The 24,446-nt window shown below is 43.5% G+C and overlaps 1 protein-coding gene across 4 annotated transcripts in view; it reads right to left on the reverse strand.

Annotated features, from left to right (window-relative positions):
- The window catches only part of COL14A1 (collagen type XIV alpha 1 chain), a 179,148-nt gene extending 166,745 nt beyond the window's left edge, over positions 1-12,403 (reverse strand). For 3 of the 4 annotated variants that reach the window (XM_070392051.1, XM_070392049.1, XM_070392053.1), the window contains exons 1-2: positions 10,943-11,084; positions 394-519 (exon numbers count right to left, since the gene is read on the reverse strand). In XM_070392051.1, the coding sequence (XP_070248152.1) occupies positions 394-460 (67 nt within the window). In that variant the 5' untranslated portion in view covers positions 461-519; positions 10,943-11,084. Of the gene's footprint in view, positions 1-393; positions 520-10,942; positions 11,085-12,335 lie in introns of those variants that run through there. The other variant, XM_070392050.1, reaches the window with a different exon arrangement.
- Positions 12,404-24,446: the final 12,043 nt, after the last annotated feature.

Genomic DNA, 24,446 nt, shown 5'->3' on the forward strand with positions numbered 1-24,446 from the left:
CAAATGCATGATTGAGATATACACACATTATAGCTCCTTATTAACAATTGATTTTATAACATGCGAATTTGTGTTACTCATTAAATTTGCACAGACTGAAAAGAAACAAGTTAAGAATAAGCTGCTTAACCAATTGCCACAGATTACTATACTCAATCACTGGTGAGGTCGTCACCTTCATCTAAGTTGTGGCACATTTTCACAATGTCAATAGTTGGTAATATTGAGTAAAAACCAGCACATAACCCTGCCTACAAATACAGTTGAAGCACGAATAGGGTAAGTAAAATAAATAAATAAATAAATAAATAAATAAATAAATAAATAAATAACAGTAATCAGAACCAAGAAGACTAGAGTCGCAGACCCTAATATCTTAAAGTTTTCCATTACCTTGACCCTGGACAAAGGTGCAAAAGGAAGCAATTGCCAAAAAAGCTGGAAACAGCCAGTACTGCATCTTGCACTGAAAAATCTTTCCTTGACTTCTTGCTTTTCACATGGGATGCAGCACCAGGCCTGGAAACAGAGAGCACAGGGATATTGAGAAGACTAAAAATAAAGTAGTTATATGGGTCTTCTAGAACAGGCAAATGAGCGAACAGGGATCAGTTTTGTCAGGAAGTAATTCATTCATTCAGTAGGGCATCATATATTTCACTCAAAAGTATAAACTGATAAAAGAAAGGTGTTTGAAAAGATGCTGCAAATGGAGAGAATCACCTGAAATATTTGGAAGAGCAGTTCAGAAGGTATTTTGTGACTCTTTTGGAAGGCATAAATTGCACAGTGAATTTCCCAAATGGGTAAATTCCTAAGGTCTACCTGAATAAACAATATAATCAGACAATCACAATTTCCTTGCCAGTAATTTTTTAAAATATATTTTATTTATTTTAGAGAGAGGAAGAGAGAGGGAGAGAGAAGCATCAATGATGAAAGGAATCATGGATCAGCTGCCTTCCGCACACCCCCTACTGGGGATCCAGCCCACAACTCAGGCATGTGCCCTGACCAGAAATTGAACCGGGGACCTCTCAGTTCATGGGTCAACACTCAACCACTCAGCACATGGCCAGGCAATAGTTATTACAATATTATTTGACTATATTCCCTATGCTATACTTCACATCCCCCTGACTATTTTATAATTACTAATTTGTACTGTTTAATTCCTTCACATTTTTCACCCAGTCTCCAAACCACCTCCTCTGAGCAACCATCAGTCTGTTCCCTGGGTCTATGAATCTGTTACAAATAAAAGAGGGTAAAGGGGGGAGAGGGGTAAATAGTGATGGAGGGAGACTAGACTGTGGGTGGGGAACACACAATGCAATATACAGATTATGTGTTATAGAATTATACTGGAAACCTGTATAATTAACCAATGTAACTCCAATAAATTCAATAAAATATATTTTTAAAGTGGTTGTACATATATACCATGGAATGTTACTTAGCCGTAAAAAAAATGGAATGAAATCTTACCATTTGCACAACATGATGGACCTAGAGGGTATTATGTTAAGTGAAATAAGTCAGAGAAAGACAAATACCATATGATTTCACTTATATGTGGGAATCTAAAGAACAAAATAAAAAACACTTCTTAACTTTTCACTGAATGTTTTTTTCATCCAGGAATGGATGCTGAATCTTGCTTTTATGACTTTTCACTTACTGAGCTATTCATATTTTCTTCTCTACCTCTTAGTGGAATTATGTTGACAATACCTAATATGAATCTATCCTTGCAATCCTACCTGTTCATGGCAATTATTGTATTTTCTTAAACTTTAATGTAATTACAACAGTTTTAGCTTTCAGCCAAGCCATTTTCAAATAGATGACAAAGTCACATTACTTCTTAAATGAAGATTCCAATAACTTAAACTTAATAATGACACCATATTTGAGGTATTGGTTGTTTATATTCTTAAACAAGAAAGATAGCAACTTATATTTTTTTAAAATGAGCATTATTTATTGTAGCTTATCTTTAAATTCTTCCCCTTCTTGATTGTTTATTTTACATTAGGATGAGTAATAACATATTGGGAGAAGTAGAATTTTAGTTTTCCCAAGGTTTTCTGCCAAGTCTCCAAATTTTTGGACAGTGAAACAGGGGCAAAAAATATCCCAATCCCTATTAAAGTGCCATGACATAGTTTAACACTGACCAAAATGTCAAAGCCTAGTTTGTTGAAACTGTCCAAAAGCCTGCACAAAACAAATAACTCTGCCTTTTTTTTTTTTTTTTTAGTTTAAAACATTATGATAGAAATGGCTACTTGGTTCTGAGTTCAAAAGGTATAAACCAATTTGGGTAAAGTTGATAATATTTAGTACGAGTTTTCTCAAAATACTTGTCACCATTCTATAATCAGTAATTTAAAACTATCCTCAATAGGGCGAATTTTCCCTTCCTCTACTTCCTCCCTTCCTCTATGTTTGTTTTATTTAATATCACGTGTACAGTTAAATTTAACAAGGAGCCCTGAATACAGCTCATTTTATCAAAATTCCTTAAAATATGTATTCTAAAGTTTCATAAACCATTCCTACATATGAGCACGTGTGCGCACGCATACATAGGCTTACACATATATACACACCCAAGCCTTGGATAATGTTCTATTCAGTCAGTGCTGACTTACAAAAAAAAAAAACAACTATAAACTTAAACAAAATTGTAGCTAGCCATCTGGCATACCAGGCCCTGAGAGAGATTATTTATAATATTACAATTTTCATTCCAACAGTCATTTATTGAGAGCCCTACTATATAACCAAAGCTCTCTACTTGGTACTAAAGAAGACACAAAAGTTCATACTATATGATCCCTGCCCTCAGTCAGCTCACTTACAACTTTATTGAAAAGGAAGAATGAGAGCAAATATGTTGCAAAGCTAAATGAACTAAGTATAAAATAGAAAAAAAAAGCACAAAGCGATGATATATAAATAGAAACCTGAGAGTTAGGAAGACAGTAATAATTTGCTAGAGGTCCTTGACTAACTGGTTTAAACATTCTATGACTTGATTTCTTATTCAATAAAATGTGCAAATTAACATGTACCTTATGGAATGATTGTGATCGTGTTCATAATATACACAGAGCACAGGTAGCTCTCAAAATGTTCTAACCAGTTGCATGTTAGCAATGGCTTAAAAGAATGCAAAGGAAAAGGGAATCTATATATATAAAAGCCTAAGTGACCACCCCAAAGACAGGAAAAACTGGAACTGGTCGACCAGTCGCTATGACGCGCACTGACCACCAGGGGGCAGAAGCTCAACACAGGAGCTGCCCCCTGGTGGTCAGTGTGCTCCCACAGGCAACCTCCCACAGCCAGCCAACCTCCCCTGGTCCCTTCCCCCGACTGGCAAACCTCCTGCAGTCCCTCCCCAAGTCCAGCAGTCCCCATCCAGCAGCCGGCAGGCCCCCAGGCCCTGATTAGGACTGGGCGAGATGGCCCGATAGGCCCTGATTGCTGGCCAGGCCTGGGAACCCCGTCTGTGCATGAATTTCGTGCACCCTGTGACAATAAATAATTTGCTACTTAAATGGCTACTAAAGGAGGAAGGGGTCAAGAAGTCCTTATCTCTCTCATCACATTAAGGTTTCAGGACTAACTTGGCATAAAGGTTTAGGCAAAAACTGAAGACCCAGATAATGACAGAGGCACAGTATTTGCATGGGTGAATAACTTAACTTTTCTAAGTACATTCTGTTCCATTTTTATCACTTTCCAGATGACAGCTCTGTATAGGTTCAAACTAATCAACCATAGGAAAATGTGGAAGATTTGACTTAAGAGCAATTCATAGATTTAGAAAAAGACTTAACAGTTCTAGCTAACAAGTTCATGCAAAGATCTGAAAAAAAAAATGAGACTATTTTAAGCACGTTTTAAATAAAGCCCAGGAAAAATAAGAATCAGAGGCACGTAATGGATGTGTCTTCAAGTATTTGAAGAACTTTCATGTGGAAAATAACATGAAATACAAGAGCTATAGACTAATGTCACGTATTTATATCAGTGTAAAAATTATTTTGTCCAGCTGCTGTAAATACAACTTTTGGATCAATGGACTAACCCACAGAAATGTGGGTTTGAATATGAAAATTCTCTAACACTTAGAATAGGTTCCTCTCTTTTAGTAAAAGTTCTGAGGCAGAATGCTTCTCTTCTAAGATCAACAATAGGACAAGACTGTCAACATTGTAACATCTTACCATTTCATTCAACATTGCACCAGAAGTCTTAGTGAGTGCAATAATGTAAGAAAAGCAAATAAAAGGCAGAAAGAGTGGGAAGGAAGAAGTAAAATTATCTTTATTTCTAATCAATGTGATTTTTAATACAGAAATTCCTAAAGAACCTACCAAAGAAACAAAACCTACTTGAATGGATAAGTAAATTTAAGAAGGCTGCAGGACTTAAATCATATTATTATAGCAGCAAACAAATAAAAGTATTTTTAAAAATTCCATTTACAGTAACAACACAAAATTCTTAGAAATCAAGTACTCTGCACTCTTCAATGAAATACTTAAAAATTAGTAAGATATGGATGTCTTCTATACTCTCTGCTGTAAAAATTACAAAAATATAAAACTACATTCCTGAGAGAAATTAAAGAAAGCCTAAATAAACAGACCAGTGTACCATGTTCATGGATTGAAAAACTCAACATTGTTAGGATGTCCTCAAATCAATGTATAGACTCAATGCAATCTTAATCAAAATCTCAACAAGTAATTTTTTGGTAGGAATATTAAAAATTGATTCTAAATATTGCATAAAAATGCAAAGAAATTAGAACAGCAAGAGCAATCTTTAGAAAGAACAAGGTCAGATGGCTGACAATTCCTGATAGCAAACCTTACTATAAAGCAACTGTAATGACAACAGAAAGGCATGTTATTCTTTTGATGTGTTACTGGGCTTTATTTGCTAATATGTCATCTATAATAATAAAAACGTAATATGCTAATTAGAACGGACAGCCAAACGACCTTCCAGACATCATTCAGGACGTCCTTCTGGATTAAGCCACCGTGGTGGGGGCCAAGGAAGAGGTGGTTAGGGGCGATCAGGCAGGCAGGTGAGCAGTTAGGGGCAATCAGACAGCCAAGCAGAGTGGTTAGGGGCGATCAGGCAGGCAGGCAGGTGAGCAGTGAGGACCCAACGGTCCCAGATTGTGAGAGGGATGTCCGACTGCTGGTTTAGGCCCGATCCCACTGCGGGATCGGGCCTAAACCAGCAGTCAGACATCCACCAAGGGGTCCTGGATAGCGAGAGGGTGCAGGCCGGGCTGAGGGATCCCACCCTCCACCCCCCACCCTGTGCCTTGGCCCCCACCACCTCATCTTCATCCAGAATGACGTTCGGAATGACGTCCGGAAGGTGGTTTGGCTATCTGGTCTAATTAGCATATTATGCTTTTATTAGTATAGATGTTAATTAGTACATTGTCTTGCTTCCTTCATCAAAAAAGTTTTGCCATGAAAAAATATCTCAGCTGAACTAACAGTGTGCTTAGTAACATATTTGATTTACATCCTGGAGCAATTTTATCTCATGAGGGGGAAGTAACAGTTTGTGAATTGGCACAAAATTCAGCAGATGACAATCTGAATAGCACTGGCTGAGATCCCCCACCAACTAGACCTCCAATGGATTGCATCTGCCCCTTATCTCACTATAATTCTTCAGTTAATTTTATGGCATCAGTAACTATTTTTATCTTTAGGGTCTTGGGTACTATAAGACATCTAAACGGACAGTTTAACCCACAATTAATGGCTGGTGTTGCTAAGTGGTTAGAATTTTAACCCGTGCACCGAAGGGTCATGGGTTCAATTCCTGGTCAAAGGCACATACCTGGGTTGCAGATTCAATCCCTGGCCCCAGTCAAGGTATGTGTAGGAGGCAACCAATTGATGTGTGTCTCTCACATGGATGTTTCTCTCTCTCTCTCTCTCTCTCTCTCTCTCTCTCTCTCTCTCTCTTTCCCTCTCTCCCTTCCACTCTCTCTAAAAATCAATGGAAAAAAATATCCTTTGGGCGAGGATAAACAAAATAAATAAATAAAGGTTCAAAGTACATAATGTGCAAACAATAAATATTGATGGATTTAATGAAAAGTAAATTGAATGATCAGGGGTGATGTGTACAGTTCACAGTGGACGCACTGCACAATTTGCACTTGGCCTAGGGTGAGTGATGCTTGAAACTGGCAGACATACGCTCTCAAACTTGTATGCAAAGCTGTGTTACCCAGAGGAAGGGGTGCTGTTTTCTTCTCCGAAAGGCACAGGCCTGCCCAGAGGAACCACCTTTCCCACATTCACAGGAAGACCTACGGACTATTCAAATGCAAGAGATTTGACTGGAAAGCAGCAGAAATACTGCTCAGTCTTAAACTGGGTGCTCTAAATTCTGCACCATAAAAGGCTAAAACATCCCAAAAGTATGGCAAATTGGAGTGACAGCTCCCTGACTCAGGGATATTCTACCACCTATACCCATGGTCAGCAAACTGCGGCTCGCGAGCCACATGTGGCTCTTTGGCCCCTTCAGTGTGGCTCTTCCTAAGCCTTAGGAGTACCCTAATTAAATTAATAACAATGTACCTACCTATATAGTTGAAGTGTAAAAAATTTGGCTCTCAAAAGAAATTTCAATCGTTGTACTATTGATATTTGGCTCTGTTGACTAATGAGTTTGCTGACCACTGACCTATACCTATAAGTAATACAAAGGGTGTCCCCACTTCTCAGCAAAGACACCCCATCCTTCGCACAGCCTTCCTTGATCTTCCAAGTCGGGGCCAGATGCTCCTCCTGTGTTTCCGTCAATAGTAACCTTTCTATTCCATCCTGGAGCACTTAAGACTGCATTGTAATTGTCCATTTGCATTTCTAGCTACCAAAGTGGTTTATTCTCCACTGCATTTTGAGTGCTTAGCACAGTTTCAGTACATGGCAGGAGGCAGGACTTGGAAGTAGAGGAAGAATGGAATGAAAAACAGACCTGCAGTAGAATGTCATTTTTATATATCAATTCAGTGAGCTCCTCTCTATAAAATCAGACAGAAAACCACCAGGAGCAGATCTTTATTCAATACAGGGTCCCCTGAGTACCCTTAATAGCACATCCTATAACTAGAGACACTCAAACCAACTCAGCAAAGCCCAGCCTCCTGGATCAGTTTTCATAAACATCTCTAATCATTTCTTATAGAAAAGAGACCAAGCACTGATCCCTAACATTCAGAGTCAGGGACACCTGCCAGGCTAGCTCCACCAACAAACGCCCAATTGGCAGAAAAGAGTGCCAAGAACATTGATAAGGAAATGCCTTGAAGAAATGGGGAGTCTAGATTCTGGAGCCTGACTTAAATAGACACTCAGATCTGAGAACTTCCCATTGCCTTTCTTGTCACAATCCCTGTAATCAATCAATCAATCAGTAAGCAAGCAGAGAAAGAGAGATGAGGAAAGTGGTAAAAAGGGAAAAAAGAATGGAAAGAAGAAAAGAAGCAGGAGACAAGAGTAAGCATTTTGTCTTCCAGGCTCTGTACTAGATGATCTCAGATTTTACAACCCTATAACACGACTGCTATTCTTCCCATTTTCTGGATGAGAAGCTCAGAAATACTAAGGAATGTGGACGAGACACAGATGAGCTGGTTTAGATTTCACCCATATCTGTCTGCCTTCCATCCCCTGTTTCAAATATAGATTATATGGCCTCTGTGAACATCATCCATTTCCAGTCACATATCCCTCCCCAACCATCCTCTAAGAAGCTGATGGAGACCAAGTCCAACAAGACCCGAGTTCAAACCTCATATAGACTTTTCTTAATTGGATAGCTGTCCCTGGCTGGTGTTGTGACCCAAGGCAAGGTAGTTTATATCCCTGAAGCTCAGTGATCTCTTAATTGGGAAACAAGTGTGTTTCTGAAAAGGAAAGGGCGGATAACTCAATAGGTTCTCAAAAAATAAATAAATATATAAAAAGCCAGCAATTCCACCACACACACACACACACACACACACACACACACACACCACCCCACTGGAACAGGATGAGGTTTGGTATTCATTTAAGGCTTATTTTACATAGAAGAGTAACTGGATCCCTGCCACATTTATTTAGTTACAGAAGGAGAAGAGATTGTTTTCCTGACATCCAGTACTAAGGAGGAAGTTTGCTCTTGTCATTTTCCTCTTCCCTACCCCCTCCTCCCACTGGCTGGCCTCTCTGTTTCCCCCAGGAACCATCCAGTGCATTTACCAACGACCTTGTTCTCTACAAACTCATAATCCCAGATATTTTGTTAGCTCAGTGGTGCTCAAACAGCACCACCTCAGCCTGCAGCAATTCAGGCAGGACCTTGTCCTTGAAAGGAATCTTAGGTTACACTTGAAGGGCCAGGAAACAGCAGTCATCTGGCTGCGTTTGGATTAACTGACAGCAAATGTGCCTCCAGAGCCATGTAACTGCAGAGACTGTCAGCTGAAACAGGCTTTGCATTTCACTCTGTGTGAGCCTGTGTGTGTTTTACTAAGCGACACGAGGAAGTATTTAAAAGCCAAAGAGAGCACACCTCCAAAGGGCCTCTCTGGTGGACTGGGGCTGCCCCAGTTCCCCTCAAACAATACCAGTTCGCTCAGACCATTCTTAAGGCCAGCCCTGGCTGGTTCTGAAGACCAAGTCACGCACAGAAGGCCCCCAAAGTTCTTTGAAGTCCTTGGCTGGACCGTTAGCAGCAGGATAAGGGCCAAAGGGCTCCTCCCATCAACCCTGAAGCTTGGGACCCAGCCAAAACTGCTCCAGGAATTCTAATGGTTCCAACTAGTCCTATCCAGGGAATTACTAGGAAGCCTCACCAGTGTGACTCCTATCCTATCAAAGGGACCCCCGGGAGGTCAGGGCTGCAGTGGAGGTTCAGGTCCTGGCTCAGGGCTCCCCAGGCAGGAGGAGATGCCTGCCCAGGATTTGCAGAGAGGGAATCCTGATCATGGATAAACCTTGGAAACAGTTTGCTAGGTGAAAGAAGCCAGTCACGGAGGACCACACACATATTGCATGCTTCCATTTACATGAAATGTCAACAGAAAGTAGATTAGTGGTTGCCAGGGGCTGGCTGGGTGGGGGAGAGCAGGTTGAGAAGAAATGGGGAGTTACTGCTAACAGATACGGGGTTTCCTTTTGGAGTGATAAAAGTGCTCTAAAACGGATTGTGGTGATGGTTGCACAACTCTGTGAATACACTATAAAAACCTCAGAATGGTACACCTATTTGGTATATGAAGTATATCTCAATAAAGCTATTAAAAAAAACTACCCTAAAGCTTGTCTTACAGTAACCACACACTGGGGACATGTACAGAGGAAATCCGTCCACATTGCTCTTTTGGAATAACCGAAAATCCAAGTGCTATTCATTCATTCATCTACATTTACCAGTGAGTTCTCTGGGTGGAAGAGGACCACCTGATGAGAAAAGCACACCAGTTCTCCTCATTGCCCCCAGCTTAAGCCTGTTTACTGGATTTGCCTGGGGCCTCTTTATCACCTGCTGCAACTGGGAAGTGCCCCAGTCCTTCCTCCAGAGGTGAGGAGCCCCAGAGCCTTTAACAGGGAAACACCAGGGAAACTGCTTTCCATTTCTGCTCCCTACAGAGCCACCAAAGTCTTATCCCCACATTTCTTTGTTCCCGTTCCCTCCCATCTCCTTCAGCTGCTGCCAGCAGGGGACACTCAGAAACTTCCAGAGGGGAGTCCAAAACTTCCAAAGGGAATGGGGCTCTCGGTAGCGGTTCGAGAAGCGATTCTCAGGGGGAAATCCGGGCCTCTGTGAGAGCTGCACACAAGCCCCATTTGGGCACTTTCCTTAAGTACAAGTCTAAGCAGCAGGGGCGACCCCAGGTCAGCGCTGAGCTAGCTCCCGCGCCAGACGGCGTGCTTCCCTCAGAGGACCCAAGAACCCAGCTCCTAAGGCTGAGTGCCTGTGGTCTGGACGTGCAGGCGGTGCCCAGCCTTACCTAGTGGCCCAGCGCGGGCTCCTCTGGGCCCGGCCCTAACCTGTCTTGCCTGTGCGCACTACACGCCAAAGCCTGGCTCACGCACGGACGGGATGCATCTTGGCCCAGAGGCCGCCGACTAGGAGGCTTGAGGCAGGCAGGCGTCCAGAGGGATAAAGTGGGGGGAGGGGTGGAAAAGCCGGGCAGAGAGGACCTTCCAACAACACAGCCTGGTGGTGCATCTCAAAGCTGCACCCGAAGCAAAATGCGCAAAGCATCTGGAAGGCAGAGACGTGGACGCGCGGCTCCCACCAGCATCCTGCATCCATGCGCTCCACCTGGAGGTCCTCCTTGCCTCCAGCGCTAACCGGTGGTGGAACCAAGCAGTGCCTGGGTGAGGTGTCCCCCATGATCTCCATCGACTGCTCTCCCAATACAGTCTAAATAAAAACAGCATGCCTTCTATGTATATACAGCTCTCCAAGACAAGTCCCTACGCCCCCTTTTCACCAGACTGCCGCCTTAACTCAGCCGGTTCTACTGGGAAATTCTGGCTTCGCCACCGTCTGGAAGCCAGACCCGACCCTCTTCTTCCCGCCGCACGCTCACAGCACCCCAGTGCAGAGAAAAACTCCTGGAGCAAAACAAGGCACCGTCACTGCCCTTGTGGTCACGTCAATCGGCGCGTCCAAGCTCCCTGCGCAGTGACCCCCGCGAGGAGGCTTTGGGGTGCACGGTCTCATCCCACCCAAAGGTCCCCGGGCCATCCAGGGCGCGCGCCAAAGTCCAAGAAATTGCATTGCATCTGCAGGTGGCTCGCCCTCTCCACTTTTCCGCCCTCCAGAGTAGACTTTTCAAAGCCAACCCGAGGGAAGGCAGAGAAAGATGGGAGCTGACCTGTGCAGGGCGAGGTTCCAGCCCAGGTTGGAGACCTCCTGGCGCGCAGGGAAGATCCAAGTTCCGCCGAGAATTCGTTCTTGGCAGCGCACGACTCTCACTCGCTTCCCGCCTAGGGCCCCTTTTAATTAGCCTCTCTCCTCTCTTCCTCCCTCTCTCCCTCCCTCACCCTCTCCCTCTCCAGCTCCTACTCCCGTCTGCCCCGAGCTGCCGCCTCCCCTCCACCGCTCCCCTCCCGCTGGGCGCCCTGGATCAGATAAGAGGAAAGGACAGGCAGCGGGCGGCCAATTATAAAGTGGAAGGTGGCCGCGGGGGCGGAGGTTGGGGTGGTGGGAGGCAGGCCTAAGTTGCAGACACCCCCACTTTATTTCCTCCTCCTCTCCCTCCCCCCCCCCCCCCCAAAAAGATGCCCTGAGCAGTCCGCCCCGCCCCGCGCACGCGCTCGCGCAGACTTGGGGGCTCCAGGTGCGCAGCGGAGCGTCCTGCGCCCGGGAAGAGTCGCGTTTGCTCCTCCCCTCCGCCCTGGGCTGGTGTGGGGCTGCCCAGCCCGGCCCTGCGGCAGCTCGGGAAGGTCGGGAGCCCTCCGGTCCTCGGGTGCTGTGTGCCCACTTTCCCATTCCCAAAGGCTAGCCGTGCCCTCCCGCGTCAGGGGCCCTGCGCGCGGGGACGCACCACTCACTGGAAAGGAGTACCCTGCCTCCTCTCCTCGCTCTTCCTTTTCCGAACTTCTAACAAGAGCTGTGAAATGCCAAGGCAGCAAGGTCCAAACTTGTGCCGGAGAATGACCCGGTGTGTTGAAATGGACATTTTTGTCGATTTAAAGGGAAACATGTCGACAGTTTCCCGTGGCTGGACTTCCCAACCTGCAGATCCCCACTCACAGAGGGCTGAGGCCAGGGACATTCAACACGTGGGCTGAGGCCAGGACGCTGCATTTATCAAACACCCTGGTGGTTCTGATCCGTGCAGGTCATCCTCCGAGATCTGAAGCACATCTGCCCCTGAGATGAGAAACGCAGGAGGCGCGCCAAAGCCCTGCACTATCATCCCTGGGCCCCTTAAAAATGGGTCGTTACCCATTTTTAAGCCGTGCAAACAACCCCTCCCGCGGCGTTATATACAGTCGAGATTGTTATGTGCGCACAAATGTTGGGGAGGGAGGTATAGAAACTGAGAATTTCGCAAGAACCCATTTTTGTAGACAACACTTTCTTTCTCGCCCCGGAAAACTGAAAAGAGGGTATTTCACCACCGCTCCAGGGTGGTGATGGAGAGAGGAGGAAGGGCAGGTGGTCCTCTTAAAAGGAACCTGCTTCCATCACGCCCAGCTGAGAATCAGAAAGAGCGGCCGTGGAGTTGGAAGCCTTTGAAGGGGTCCTTCAGACATTCGTACCCTCCCAACCGCCGTTAGCCACCTCTTCTGCTTTCCCAGAATTCGCGTGGCGTGTGCATCCCCTTGCCCATGCTCTGAACTTCCCCGCCGGTCCTGCGGTGAGAGTGGGAAGGATCCACTCCAGCCCCGCCGTCGCCCTGCGTCCACGGGTCCCTTTCCAAGTTGGCCTCGGCTCAGCCCCAGGGCGGGGTGCAAACGAGGCGCCGCTTTGCTTCTGCGCTTCACTGAACGCAATTCTCTGAGGTCAGGCAGGCAGCGCAGCTTTTCTGGAGATGCGGGAAGTCCGAGGGCTCCGGCGGCGTTGCTGCAAGGGTGTGAGCGCCCCCTGGTGTCTGCGTTGGGAGTTGGGGATAGGGCGGGAACTGGAAAGATCCCCATCCACCCTAGATTGACAAGCAGAGACAGAATTCCTGAAGTTTAGTATTTACTCCTGGAGACAACTACCAGAACGCGAATGTCTTAACTCCCCAGCCAGAATTTTCCCCACGAGTGTGCATTGACCCCCAAACAATACTATCGGTCCCTCCTAGGCTTGTATAGGGTTTTTCAGGTTACAAAGGGCATTCAAGTAAATCATCCTATTTTCACGTATCAGCTCTGCAAGGTAAGACTCACTCCAGAGGTTAACATCCTATTGTGTGAATCTGTCTTTTGTGCTGCTGGATACCCCCTCTCACGATCACCTTTCATGTTCTGGGACCGATGATTAAGACATTCCTCATCTTCTAGGCTCCATGGCCCAGATCAAAGTCGGGACGTTAAAAGCAGCCAAGTTTTCCATGTGTGACAGCACCCTGTCAGTGTCTATGTGTTGCATGAAAGCTTCTATTCATAGCATAATAGGTCTGGACCAGGCCTAAGAGATTATACACATGTGCTTTATAAATGAAGAAACTGAGGTCCAGTGAATTAAATCCCCTTTTCAGATCCCCAGAAAGAGTCAGCGGTTGATATCATTAGTTTCAATATCACCTGACAACAAGCCAAGGCTCTTTCAATAATAATAATAATAATAATAATAATAATACCACCATGAGAAGAAGAACTCTTATTGAAAGTCTTTTGGATATCCAACATTTTGGGGAAATGCACAAGGGCAACTTTACCATTTTAAATTATTATTTTTTAAAAGTCATTCATACATGTCATTTTAAAAGTCAAATAATGCTTAAAAGCTTGTTTAAAAAATTGTCTTGTTTGTCAGAAGTAACCACTTTTGACTCCTTTAGCAGTTTTATTCTGACATTTTCAAATCTCCATATTTCTAAATAAATTCATATGTTTATGAATCAATATTAAACGTATCTTTTCTGTTATGGTAAAAAGGATGTAGCTTTTTTTAGGCTGCCATCTCTTCTGCTATCATCCAAACATGATCAGATTAAATCCATATATAGTATTTCCATTCATATGTTATACAAATATTATTCATATAAAAAGCATCATAGTCATTATGATTATTTTTCCTTTCTACTTTTGGTTTTTCCTAAAATTATGAATTACCTTGCTTTTTCATTTGCTTCTTTTTTTTCTTTTTGTTAAACTTTCCAACTTTCCAACTACTACTTCCAATAACATCTCAGTACAATGTTTCTTAAGGTCACTTATATCAGGTAAAAACACTGTAAGCATCCCTCTTTCTCCTGACAGGTTTCCTGTTAGGCCCACTGCTCAGTTGTCCTCCTGGCCTTTGCTCTTGTACCATAGTTGGAAATCCCTGCTGCCTTTCTCCAAGATTGGCTTCCCTATTTCCTGGAGGTCATCTCTTCCTCTTTCTTAGTACATACCCTTGTTTCAGTACATCCTCAGGAGTTTTCTCCAGTTATTTAAAAAGAGGAAAGGGAGAGAAAAAGAGAAAGAGAGAGAGAGAGCGAGAGAGAGAGAGAGAGAGAGAGAGAGAGAGAGAGAGATCAATGATGAGAATCACTGATTGGCTGCCTCCTGCACGCCCCACACTGGGGATCGAACCTACAACCCAGGCATGTGCCCTGACTGGGAATCAAACCATGACCTCCTGGTTCATAGGTTGACACTCAACCCCTGAGCCATGCCTGTTGGGCAGTTTTCTCCAGTTAGAATGATGTTCCGACAGCAGCAGGCATGGTGATGAAGGCTCTCAACAGCTTATCTCTGAGTCATGCTGCTCCAGTCTGGGTGGCTCCCATCCCTGAAGCACCGTGGCTATTCTGGAGGTTCTCTCTATTTCTCCTCTGCACTTTGATATCCTGTTTTCAATTTTGCACATCTTCCTAGATCAATTTTTACTCTCTTGCTCTGATGGAGGACATCCTCTAGTGGTACCCTAAGATAGATGCAGGGGAGGAATAGGTATATTTTTGAGATGTTGTATGTATTTGCTCTCAAATTTTATTACTATTTTAGCTATGCATAAAAATCTAGATTAAAATAATTTTCCTTCAAAATTTTGAGGGCATTGTCACCTCTCTCTTGCTTCCAGCATCGTTGTTGCGATGAAGAAGCCAGTCTGACTTTTGGTCAAGTCCATTCAGGCAGAACTTGCCTTTCCCTCCTTTGAACTTATAGTAATTATTGACTATTTTTGCAACAACAACAAAAAAGCACATATTATGTTGAAATTTTGTTAGTATTTAATGTCTCTTTCTTACTTGCCTAGGTAGAATGTGTGCTTCCTGAGCGGCAACATGATAGTGGTCAAGAGCATGGGTTCTGCAGAGTTCTGGCACCACTACTGACCGTGAACCTCTTTGTTCCAGTCTCCTGGTGTTTAAAATGGGACTAGTAAGAGTACCTACCTTATGGGTGTGCCGTGACTACTAAATGAGTTAACCCATCAAATCCAGTTAATCCATTAGGGCCCTGAGAATAGAGGCAGGCACCTAGCCAGGCCTCACTGTTAGGTGATATAACTGTGTCAGGTACTGCTTTGTAGCCTCTATATTTTTTATTCTGTCATTTTGTATAACAAGGTCCTAATATATATGCATGCATTGCAATTTTCTTATGAAATTATATAGATAAAATACACCAGAAATGAACTATATATTTTCATAAAAGTGAGTCCTCAATGTTCAGACAATAATGAGGAAAAATATGTGTTTTGTTTTGTGTTTTTCTACCAATTTGGAATATGCAGTTTTTTCTTGTCTTTTTAAAAAAATATATTTTTATTGATTTCAGAGAGGAAGAGAGAGGATGAGAGACATAGAGACATCAATGATGAGAGAGAATCATTGATCGGCTGCCTCCTGCAGGCCCCACACTGGGGATCAAGCCCACAACCCGGACATGTGCCCTCGACTGGAATCAAACCTGGGACCTTTCAGTCTGCAGGCCGATGCTCTATCCACTGAGCCAAACCTGCTAGGGCAGTTTTTTCTTGTCTTAATCAAAAGCCCACATTAATGAGCAGAGTGAGTGTGTGACTCTAATAGGGTTCTAATAGCTTTAATATTTACACTTCTAGAAGGATTCAGGTTAATACACCTCTGCAGAAGCCTATAATCTCATGCTGTGTGGCTGTGCCAAATTCTTTCCTCTGAGTATTCGATCTGCCATTATTTACACCTGAAAGATTGTGCCATTGTGAAGCTCGGGGATGATGGACCAGAAGCCTAGCACTTTGCTTGTAGTCGGGATTCGACAAAGGCTGGTTAACTTAAATGTGTTTCAACAGCAATCAGAGGAGGAAGTCTAGTTGAAGAAGTCTTTCTGTTTTGGCTCTTGCTGTGTACAAACTATCAGTTATAAGGCTTCTTCACAGAAGCAGATGTGCTAAGATCAACTCCGAGAGAGGGCCCTGTGCATAATAGGGGCTTGGTACGAGTTTGCTGCATTGAATTAAATGAAATAAATCAGTTAGGCCTCCTCTGCTCTCCCCGCAGGCTGTCATCAGTTCTAAGTCATCTCCCTAAAGCCACATGGGGTTGTCTGACAAACAGGGCAGGTGACAGAAGCCGCAGGAGCTGTCCAGGTATTTACGTATTGATTCAATCAGTAAACAATTATTCATCACCTCTGACCTTCCAGGTGATATTCTGGGGATTGGGGATACACGGTCAAGAAAACAAGTTTCTGCTGCTTGCAACTTACTCCTGGTGAGGGAGAGACAGACAGCACAAAAGCCAATAACTGTATAACACGATGTCATTGGTAAGTGCTGGAAAGAAAAAGAAGGCAAGGAGTGGAAATGGACAGAAGATGCTCTTGGGGATGGGAGGTCAGGGAGGAGTCCCAGGAGAGGGCATTGGAACAGAGACTGTATGACGGCAGGGAGACAGCCGTGAGGCAAACTGGACAGAGAACCCAAACTGCCCAGTCTCTGAGGATGGAGAAACTGCAGGGCGGCCTGTGAGGCCCAAGAGGACGGAGCAAGATGGGCGCAGCCAAGGGATGAGCTCAGAGAGGTGGCTGGGGCCAGATGGAGTGAAGCCTGTGGGCCAGCACTTTGGATCCCACTCTGCATGGGAAGGGGAGTTCCAGTCATGAGGGATGTGGTCAGAGGCCTGGTCAGGAGGATGACTCAAGCATGCAGATCTGTCTTTCTGATTTGCTTCTCTTCTCTGAAAATCTTGTTTTGGGAGTGATCAAAAGAAGCATTTTTATGACATAGCCATTTTGTGTTCAAAGCTTCCTGAAATAAACAATCACGCATGATCCTCACCCCAAACCTGTGGTTCTAGGCAGAGCACATAGTATCCATTCAGGAAAATAAATGGAGGCTAAAGGAACCAAATAAGAAAAGGTTTCTGTAGGCAAATTCCCAGGAAGCACTCCCTCTTCAGAAAGGGATTCAATTTGCTACATGACTAGTTGGCTAGATTTCTCCAACACCACACTTTCATTTAGAAACCCAGAGGGGGACCCAGGACCATAAAGGGTGAGATACAATCCTTTGCCTCGAGGTATCCTGCATGGGACCCAGCCTTACACTGGGGGAGAAATGCCAACAAACTCTGGCTCGTTCCAAACCTCCTTGCCAAGTCCGATCTGTCAGCACTTGTGATAATGAAGTGATTTATGACGACCTGTGATGATAGAGCTGAACAAGACTTCAAAATCTTTTCTTACTACACAGGACAAAAATGCATTTTCATCTAAAAGGTTTCGAATCCATGATCAAAATAAATGTATCCTTCTGATCTTTGAAATAAGTAGATGTTGCCTGGATGATTTACTGCTGGGATGCCATGATATCCCTTTATAACACTGTGAGAGCTTTCAGTGGTTTTAGTGAAGTATTTCAACCCAACCACATCTAGAGACAGAAAAAATTCTGTGGGTGAGGGTGTGAAATTCTGATAAACCCGGAGTATGTCTCAGAAAGTAGTTCCTTTTGGAAATTATGAATATAACTTTAAATGAAGAAACAAAACAGAAACAGACTCATAGATACTGGGTGAAAAGGGCGAAGGGATTGAAAAATACAGATTGGCAGTTACTAAATAGTCATGGGATGTAAAGTGAATATAGTCAATAATATTGTAATAACTCTGTATGGTGCCAGGCGGGTACTGGAAATATCAGGGGGGAGCACTTTGCAAAGTATATGATTGTCTAACCACTATGCTGTACACCTGAAACTAATATAAAGTAATATTGAATGTAAACTATAATTGAAATTTTTAAAAAATAATTACTGAATTACAATTATAGTTTACAGATTTGAACTTCATAATTTAATGACTATTGGTCCTCACCCAAGTCTGTGGAGCTATCTGAACAGAAAGAGTGGACTTGGATGGACTTGCACAGCCTTTCCTTTTTATCGAATTTTATGATCCATGCAAATAGAATGTTCCTGGAGTCGCAAGTGTATTCTTTGTGTTTCCCCAAACTTTTTCATCATATTACAGAAGCTGCTTTTATGGAGAGTTGATCTTGTTGGGATGGCAATTCCTTGCACGATTGTTCAGAGAAGGGTCTGTTACCATGTCCTGGGAGCTCCTGACATCCTAATTTTCATACTAAAATTCTGTCTCTATACGTCCGTCTCTAACCAGTTCTACAAAGACCCATTAATAAGATATAAGATAGGCTCTGAAAGAGCTGAAAGCTGTAAGATTCATCTGGAGTTACTTAAATGAAATAGTTGGGGGGAGGGGGGCAGGGTATTCATTCCAACCAGAGAACACATGCACAAAATAATGGGATCATCGCTGGAAAGAATTTGGGGGTTATCTCTTCTAGTGTCTGCTTCCAGGGAAGACATCAGCTCAGGCGTGTCAACTCCTCCAACTCCCCTCAAACTTCTGGACGACTCCACTGAGGGAGAACCACCCTCATCGGCTCCCTTTCTACTGACAGCCATGTTTGGGGGAAAGTTGTTCCTAGAAACCAGATAGCTCTGCTGAAGATAGAAGCCTACTCCCAGAGCTTTTGCCCAAAGAATCAAAAAAGAAAACAAAACAAACCAAAATGAGAGAGAGAGAGAGAGAGAGAGAGAGAGAGAGAGAGAGAGAAGGAGGAGGAGGGGAGGGAGGGAGGGAGGGAGGAAGGAGAGAGAGAGGTGGGAACATTTTTATAAATTTATGTCCTGCTTTTAGACAAATAGGGATAGGGCAGAGAGTTTCTTTTATACCTGCTTCTTCTTCTCAGTTGCCTTCAGCTCAAAATAATCCTTACACCAAAGTGGCATATTTGGGAGGAATGACCAGACACTGTCTTTTATCAAATAATTCCTAGCCAAAAGGGGTATCATAGATGATAGCAGAATAGCAACTGTGCTGTGAGTCTTAACATCTGCCCAGGTTATGTATGAAGGTTAGAGGAGAGAAGAACTAGGAATGTGTACGAAAACTGTTTTTGTTTTTGTTTTAAAAAAAGGACCTTTAGGCCTGGCTCAGTTGATTGGGCATTGTCCCTCCACCGAGAGGTCACTGGTTTGATTCCCAGTCAGGACACATGTCGGGGTTGCAGGCTTGATCTCTGGTGGAGGGCATGCAGGAGGCAGTGATTCATGTTTTGCTGTTACATTGACATTTCTCTCTCTCTCTCTCAAAATCAATCTAAAAAAAAATTTAGGAAAAAAAAAGGGACCTTAAAATACATATACGGTTTGACTCAATAAATATAGTAATTACCCTTGTAAGAGTTATCCTGAGGGATTATCATGGCTCTGTGTGAAGTTTAAATGACAAAGATAACCCTAACAGTATGGCAAACAAATTGTGTCTTAAATTATAAAGAAAGCCGGGAAGAATGTATACCAAGGTGTAAACTGTGCCAGGGGGTGAGATAATACATACATTTCCTTCTTTTTGCTTCTCTCTATTGCTAATATGCCTTGCTTTTAGAATTTTTACTCAGGTTTTGTATTTTCTTACATTTATGTGTAGGTCCTTTTGGAGTTCGAAGGCGTTTTAAAACGTTCCCTGCTCCAGGGGTAGCAGGCAAAGCCCCAGGGAAGAGGGACCTGGCTGCAAATGGAGAGGTTGGGAAGCCTGAGGGAGCCGGATCTCTGCTCATCCCCAGCCTGTCTGTTCTGCTCCTGGGCCACGTCTCGCCCAGCCCACACTTCTGCAGGGAAATGACTCCCAAGGAGACACCTGCAAGAGGCGGACTGAATCTCGCGTGGGCAGCGAGCCTGGAAAAATGGATGGTACTTGCCAAAAGGGAGTTCAGATTCCTTCAGAGTTCGTTTTCCATTTCACCAAGACCAGATGACCTTCTGGTCTCCTCCTCCTTTGCAAGAATCTCCCTAAAGCATGGGCCCTTAGTCAGTTCCCAGGTATGAACCATCTGCAAAGAAATGATTCTGAGGATAAATCTGCAAAGAAATGATTCTGAGGATAAACATTTTCTCTACCAAAGATGTGTCAGACTCAGACTCAAGTGTGCGCTTCAGTCCCTCAACAATCTTCAGACTCTCCCCTGGGTGGGAAGCATGCGAGAGATGCTGTGATAGATGATACGTAAGAACCAGGTGCAAGGGTCTGTGGGGTCCAGTCCATGATGCAAGGAAGCATGTTTGGAGCGCATGCACTTCAGGGATGTTTTGTAAGCATGAAAGAGACAGGGGCCGCCTTATGAAAAGAAAATACAGGGAACTCTCTACACCTTTTCCACCAGACTCACCCATTGAAGAGCAGCAAGTGAGCAAGTGAGACTTAGGTTCTCACAAAAATTATAATTGGGCAACTATTTGAACTGAGATGTCTCTGACTCCAAAAACATGTTTTGTTTTTTAATTACGCCATATCATCACCATACAGATCCGTGTTTTCCAAACCTTTTCGGCACAATAAGAAAATTTACATTATGATTCTGTACACACATATACTGGAACACATGTACTTATAAAGAAAAACTTCACAACACAATACCCACTTTTACTCTGTGCAAATATATCATTTTTAGTCTATTCTATTTCTCCTTTTTTTTGGTTCTGATTTTAACTCAATGTATTTCACAACCCAGTACTGGGTTAAAACCTACCTACATCATTTGCATAAGCTATTTCCAGCAATTTTATTTTCTGAAATTAGCTTTTAAATGTTCATGGGTTTATTTTCTGCAAAAAAAAAAAAAAATCTTTTGCTCAATACTTCCCAAAACTACAGCATCAATACAAAAAAGACAAGTTTGCTCTGTTTGTCCACATTTTTTTGAAAAAAACTTCTCTTGCAGATAAAAGCTTCTTGACCTTTTGTGATAAAATATTGTCTTTAACTGCTTGTGTAGAATCCTTATTATGTGAATATTATACACATTGCATATCTAAGTCTTCAATATTCGTGAAGGTAGGAGGAAGCAAGGTCTCTAAGAAATTCTATATAAAGTGGGTCAGAATAATAGCATATTCCCAAAATAAAGCAGCTCTACCACTAAGAACAACTAGAAAATCTGAAATAAATTATTGAGGTATTATTTGCATGCAGCAAAGTACACAAATCTTAAGTATAGAGTTCAATGTATTTTATATATGTAATATATCCATGTGACATTTCCCTCCACATCCCAGGTCAGGACGTAGAATGCTTCCCTCACCTTTAACTCATGAATCTACGGTATTAGAAGTCAAGAGAATGGTTACATTTGGGGAGAAAGAAATGAGTAGAGATTAGAAAGGGGACCTAGAGAGACTCCTGTTACCTTGACAATGTCCCTTCCCCTGACTCAGGTCTTGGTTATAGAATTGGGTTTATTTTTTGATAATTGACTAAGCTGTACACTTATGATTTGTGTATTTTTCTGTATATATGTTTGCTTCTATTAAAACATTCCTTTAAAAGCTATTTCACGCTGAGTTTCACTGAGGGAACTGAACAGTGGGAACCATTTTAAAGTCCTTATGTGCTCCTAGGCCCTGGACTGTGTTTTTCACAATTCCCCAAGGACAAGGTGTCGCCAAGTGATATCCTATATAATCAAACCCTAATATGCAAATTGACTGAACAGTGGCACAATCGGTTGCTATGACATTCACTGACCACCAGGGGGCAGACACTCAAAGCAGGACCTGCCCCCCTGGTGGTCAGTGAGCTCCCACAGGGGAAGCGCAGCTCAGCCAGAAGCCAGCTCACGGCTGGCTAGCACAGTAGCAGTGGTGGGAGCTCCCGTCTCCGCTGTAGGTGGGCAATAAGGAGCGAGGGGTCCCAGACTGCGAGAGCCCTGGACTGCGAGAGGGATGTCTGACTTCCAGCTTTGGCCCGATCCCCAGCCTATGCCAGCAGGCGAAAATCCCCTGAGGGGCCCCGGACTGCAAGAGGGTGCAGGCCAGGCTGAGGGACCACCCCCTCCCCACCCCCCAGTGCATGATTTTCATGCACCGGGCCTCTAGTATGGGCTATAACAGGAGAGTTCACCTGAGTGGCTTCAGCATTCCAAAGGAAAGGATGACTACTTTAATGGAATGGTGTTGGCCTTAGAAGGGGACTTTACTTTTCATATGCAAAGTATCAGGAATATTTAGTCTCGTGGGAGCTGAGCATAGCAGATCAATTTTTAAATTAAGAATTTTTTCATCAAAAATTAAGAATTTAAAATATTTTATAAACTAGATGAACCCTGAGAAACCACAAGGGGGCAGCATTTCATAACATTATAAGTGAAGATTGCTGAAGGAGCGTTTTTTTAAAAGATACATAGTGAGAATGGATCTCAAAGGGAGCATTTTATCATCCAATGAGAAAACTAAAGTTCAAATAGGTTATCAAGACCCTTTAAGTTTCCTTAAACTACAGAGGTCAAGAGTGGCAAAACAAGGACCACAGTTTGTTTCCTTGCTGTGGATTGTTTTTTCTCCCCATATTGTCTCCAGTGGAATTCTGGGTTAAAGAACACTTACCTTGTGCTAAAAATGATTGACTTCTCACCAAAAGACCATGGATCAAGTCTCCCTTTACTCTATCAGCGGTTCTCAACCTGTGGGTCGCGACCCCTGAAAATACATCCTGCATATCAGATATTTACATTACGATTCATAACAGTAGCAAAATTACAGTTATGAAGTAGCAACGAAAATAATTTTATGGTTGTGGGTCACCACAACATGAGGAACTGTATTAAAGGGTCGCGGCATTAGGAAGGTTGAGAACCACTATGAGATGCAGATCAGGGCGTAGCTGCCTGACACCTGTTACTGAAGATGATTAAATCAACTGGGTTCAAATCCCATCTCTGCCATTTAATGTGTGACTTTAAAAAGTTACTTAAGCCCTAGCCAGTGTGACTCAGTTGGCTGACCATTGTTCCATGCACCGAAAGGTCACTGGTTCCATTCCCAGTCAGGGCACATGTCCAGGTGCCCAGGTTGTAAGCTCAATCCCTGGTCAGGGTGTGTGTGGGAGGCAGGCGATCTATGTTTCTCTCTCACATATATCTCCTCCCCCCGCCAAAAAAAATAAAATAAGATAAAATAAAATAAAATAAAATAAAATAAAATAAATACAACACCAAAAAAAGTTACTTAACTTCTCTGTATCTCAGCATTCTCATATCTTAAAATGAGGATAATCACAATACCCAATACCCACCTTAGAGGGTTGTTGCAAGTATTAAATGAGAGAATGAGAGAGTCCAGGTAAAGCATATGTCTGACTCATAACAAGGACAGTAAGTGTTACCTGCAATTGTTGGCTGAATGACTTCACCTTGCTAAAAGAGGCAAAGTTTAAATAACTAGAGATCAACACATTTTCATACCCAGATTGTGCTGAGCAATACAAAATCATCCTTAATTGATATTTACTGGTATAGATTCCAAACCCTAACCTACTAAACAGCCATGCCTGAGGAGAATCAGTATGATTCCCTTTACCCTCATCTCCAGAAAGAACTATTACCATGTTCTTGGGGACACTGCCTGAACAAGACTGTCCTGAGCAAGGCTGAAGTGGCAAGTAGAAGGAACATAGAATGCAGGACCTTGGCCTTCAGAAGATATGGAGGTACAGGGTTTGCCAGCTTCTGACACTCTCAGTCAGGGATATGGACGTGTGTGCTGTCGGCAGCATTGGGCTGCGGAGGTGTTTTGTCTTGTTAGCATGGTGATTTTGTTCGATTTTGTTCTGAAACAAGCAATGATGTGAATTAATGCATCAGGTGGTACATGCATTCTACGGTAACCGTGCCCCACAGCTCACTCTGCCTCAGTTCCTGCCACTCCACGCATTTCCCTTATCCACGTGTCATTTAGGCATTTCAGGTTAGCCTCTCTTCGAAACACAGAAAGTCTCCGTGGACCAGGACCCACCTGAATTTCTGTCACCTGTCTTCTCAGTGCAGAAAGATGGCCGTGCAGAATCTCCCACAAATGCAGAATCCAGGATCCAGACCCAGCCGCAACCCAGCCCCAGACCTGCCCTTCTCTGTCTTCTTCGCAGCTGACCTTCACCCTGCAGGGCTGCATTCAGCAAAAGGGAGGCGGCTTTGTTAATCTTGTCAATGGTTCTCACCTTTTTGCTAGGCTTGATAAATTACTTGCTACTTTTCACAGGTTTTAAATGATGTGGCTCTTGGTCCAGACTTGTTCTAAGTCAGTGGTTCTCAACCTTGGCTGCCCATTACAATCACCTGGGAATCTTTTTAAAATCCTGATTTCTGGGCCTCATCCTCTGGAAATTCTGTTTCTTTGTTATGGGGTGGGGCCACAACATTAGTAACAAAGAAACAGAATTTCCGGAGGATGAG

The sequence above is a fragment of the Myotis yumanensis genome, unplaced genomic scaffold (assembly GCF_028538775.1).
Source record: "Myotis yumanensis isolate MYYU_CA2020_CCGP unplaced genomic scaffold, mMyoYum1.0.hap1 SCAF_15, whole genome shotgun sequence".
In the NCBI taxonomy this organism is placed as follows: domain Eukaryota; kingdom Metazoa; phylum Chordata; class Mammalia; order Chiroptera; family Vespertilionidae; genus Myotis; species Myotis yumanensis.